Source organism: Amyelois transitella, chromosome W (genome assembly GCF_032362555.1).
Source record: "Amyelois transitella isolate CPQ chromosome W, ilAmyTran1.1, whole genome shotgun sequence".
Lineage (NCBI taxonomy): Eukaryota > Metazoa > Arthropoda > Insecta > Lepidoptera > Pyralidae > Amyelois > Amyelois transitella.
Window position 1 is genome coordinate 11,769,229 of NC_083536.1, and position 2,478 is coordinate 11,771,706.

At 39.5% G+C, this 2,478-nt stretch overlaps 1 protein-coding gene across 1 annotated transcript; it reads left to right on the forward strand.

Moving 5' to 3' along the window:
- The first annotated feature begins 266 nt into the window (after nt 1-266).
- On the forward strand, nt 267-1,016 carry LOC132904209 (uncharacterized). Its single transcript, XM_060954127.1, has one exon. The coding sequence runs from the start codon at nt 267-269 to the stop codon at nt 1,002-1,004; it is 738 nt and encodes a 245-aa protein (XP_060810110.1). The 3' UTR covers nt 1,005-1,016.
- Nucleotides 1,017-2,478: the final 1,462 nt, after the last annotated feature.

Genomic DNA, 2,478 nt, shown 5'->3' on the forward strand with positions numbered 1-2,478 from the left:
CGAGCCTTTTTGGATAGTTTCTGACTGCTCATAAAGGCATGCAAAGCTCCATTCACCATGTTCCCCGCGTTCACTCTCCTTTCAATATCACTATCATACTTGCCATCTGATGTAAACTTTGATCCTAGATATACAAACTCTTTCACTTGCTCCACTTTTTCTCCTCCAATCAAAATATTACATGCTGTCATTTCTTTCTCCATTTCAAAAACCAGTGTTTTAGTTTTACTTACGTTCACTTTCATTCCTTTCTCTTTTAAAGCTTCATGCATACAGTTTACCATCTCCTGTCAAAGGAGCCAGCATCACTCAACAAGCTCTGGGAAGACTACAGTAAGTTTAAGAGTGATGTCCGTGATATCATGCAGCTTCTCCAACAACAGCTTGAGGAGTTAGTCAGATCCGTAGACAATATTGAGATGAGGCATCGGAGAAGATGTTTACTTTTTGGAGGCATCAAGGAAGCTGAAAATGGCGCAAATGAAGATGCTTTTGCAGTAATCTCCGCCATCCTAGGCGAAAGGTTTCATATGGAGGGGATCTCGTCTAGTTCTTTTGAAGCGTGTCATAGAATGGGATCAAAGAACAATAGCCGTCCCAGGCCAATTCTTGTGCGTTTTGTTTGTCCTACCATAAAGAACACTGTATGGCGTAAGAAGACAGTCCTCAAAGGAACGACGACAGTAGTTTCCGAGTTCCTCACCCGTCGTCGGCAGGCTCTGTTCACCGAGGCTCGTAGGCGATTCGGCATGACCAAATGCTGGACATTCGATGGTTCCATTTTTGTTAAACCACCCTCGGGGAAGCCCATCAGCATAAATGCACTGGAGGATCTAGATCAGGCCGGAAATGCATTTGCGGAAACTGCACCTGTTGCTTCCTCATCTGGGACTGGGGTGGTTTTAAAACAACATCGCCAACATCCCCCCAAGACGTGCGAAGTTGTACCTGGGTCTGGTGACAGACAGCAGCGAGCGAAACGAGCGGCTACCAAACTTAAGTAGTAAATTGCTCTAATTACGTACTTATTCAATTATTTTTTCTCTTTTTGGTAAATATTACTATTTCGTGTAGGTAGTTGTTTATTCAGTGTTGTATAGTTTGTTTGTTTGTTTGTTTGTTTGTAAACTCTTTATTGCACATAAAAATAAATATAACAAAATCAGAACAGTTATTGAATATAAAAGAATATGTACAATGGCGGACTTATCCCAATCGGGATTTCTTCCAGTCAACCAAAATAAAAAGGAAAATCCATAGTCAAAGAGGCAGCGCAGATTAAAAGCATTGAAGATGCGTTACAACAATCAATTAATTACAAACTAATTAATGATAAACATACATAAATAAAATATATATAAACTTACATAAATATAAGTACACTCAAATGTTAGATGCATCAGAATACAGTCTTTTGATTAGTGTTTTAAAAGAACTAAGGTTAAGGGCTGATCTCGTATCTTGGGGAAGATCATTCCAAAGCTGAGCAGAACGTACACTAAAAGATAAACCATAGGTTCGAGAGGAATAAGGAGGAATAAGTAATTTGGGATCGTTATGAGACCGCAAACGACTATCCGTCTCACGGAACGAGAAATTATCATGAAGATAGTGGGGGAAAGTAGGATTAAAAAGGACATTAAACAAGAGAGATAGTGTGTGAACATTACGTCTAAGGCGAATTGGGAGCCAATTCAATTGGCGACGAAACTCAGAAACATGATCGAACTTGCGAAGACCGAAAACAAAGCGAATGCCCTGGTTTTGTAAACGCTCTAACTTATCAAGCAATTCCTCAGTAATGTTCAAACAAGCAACATCGGAATAATCTAGAAGAGGGAAAGAGAAGCGACTGAACAAGCACAGTTTTAGTGACGACGGGTAAAAATTTTTGCATTCGGCGAAGTGAATGTAACGACACATACATCTTACGGCTGATTTCATTGACATAGGGAATCCACGAGAGAGTCTGGTCAATGATGATACCCAGATTAGTCACTTTGGGAGATAAAGGAATAATATTGTTGTTCAGAACTAAGCTAGGAACCATCACATTTTCCAATTTCGAAATATAATGCGGACTACCAATAACAATGGCCTGTGACTTGGCAGCATTAACTAAAAGACCAAAACGGCTTGACCAATCTGCAATCCTCTCCAAATCCGAATTAATGGTACTAAAAGCATCATTAATATCATCCAAACTAGCAGACGCATAGATCTGTAAGTCATCGGCATAAAGATGAAAATTAGAGGAAAGAGACGCAGTAATACCATCAACGAATATTGAGAACAGAACCGGAGAAAGAATGCCACCCTGCGGAACACCAGCTACTAGATCACACCAATCTGAGAAGCAATCATTCAATTTTATACGTTGTTTACGACCAGTAAGGTAAGATGAAAACCAACAGAGGGCATTTGAGGAAAATTTTAAAGTACGTAAAATTTCAACCAAAATATCGAAATCGACAGTAT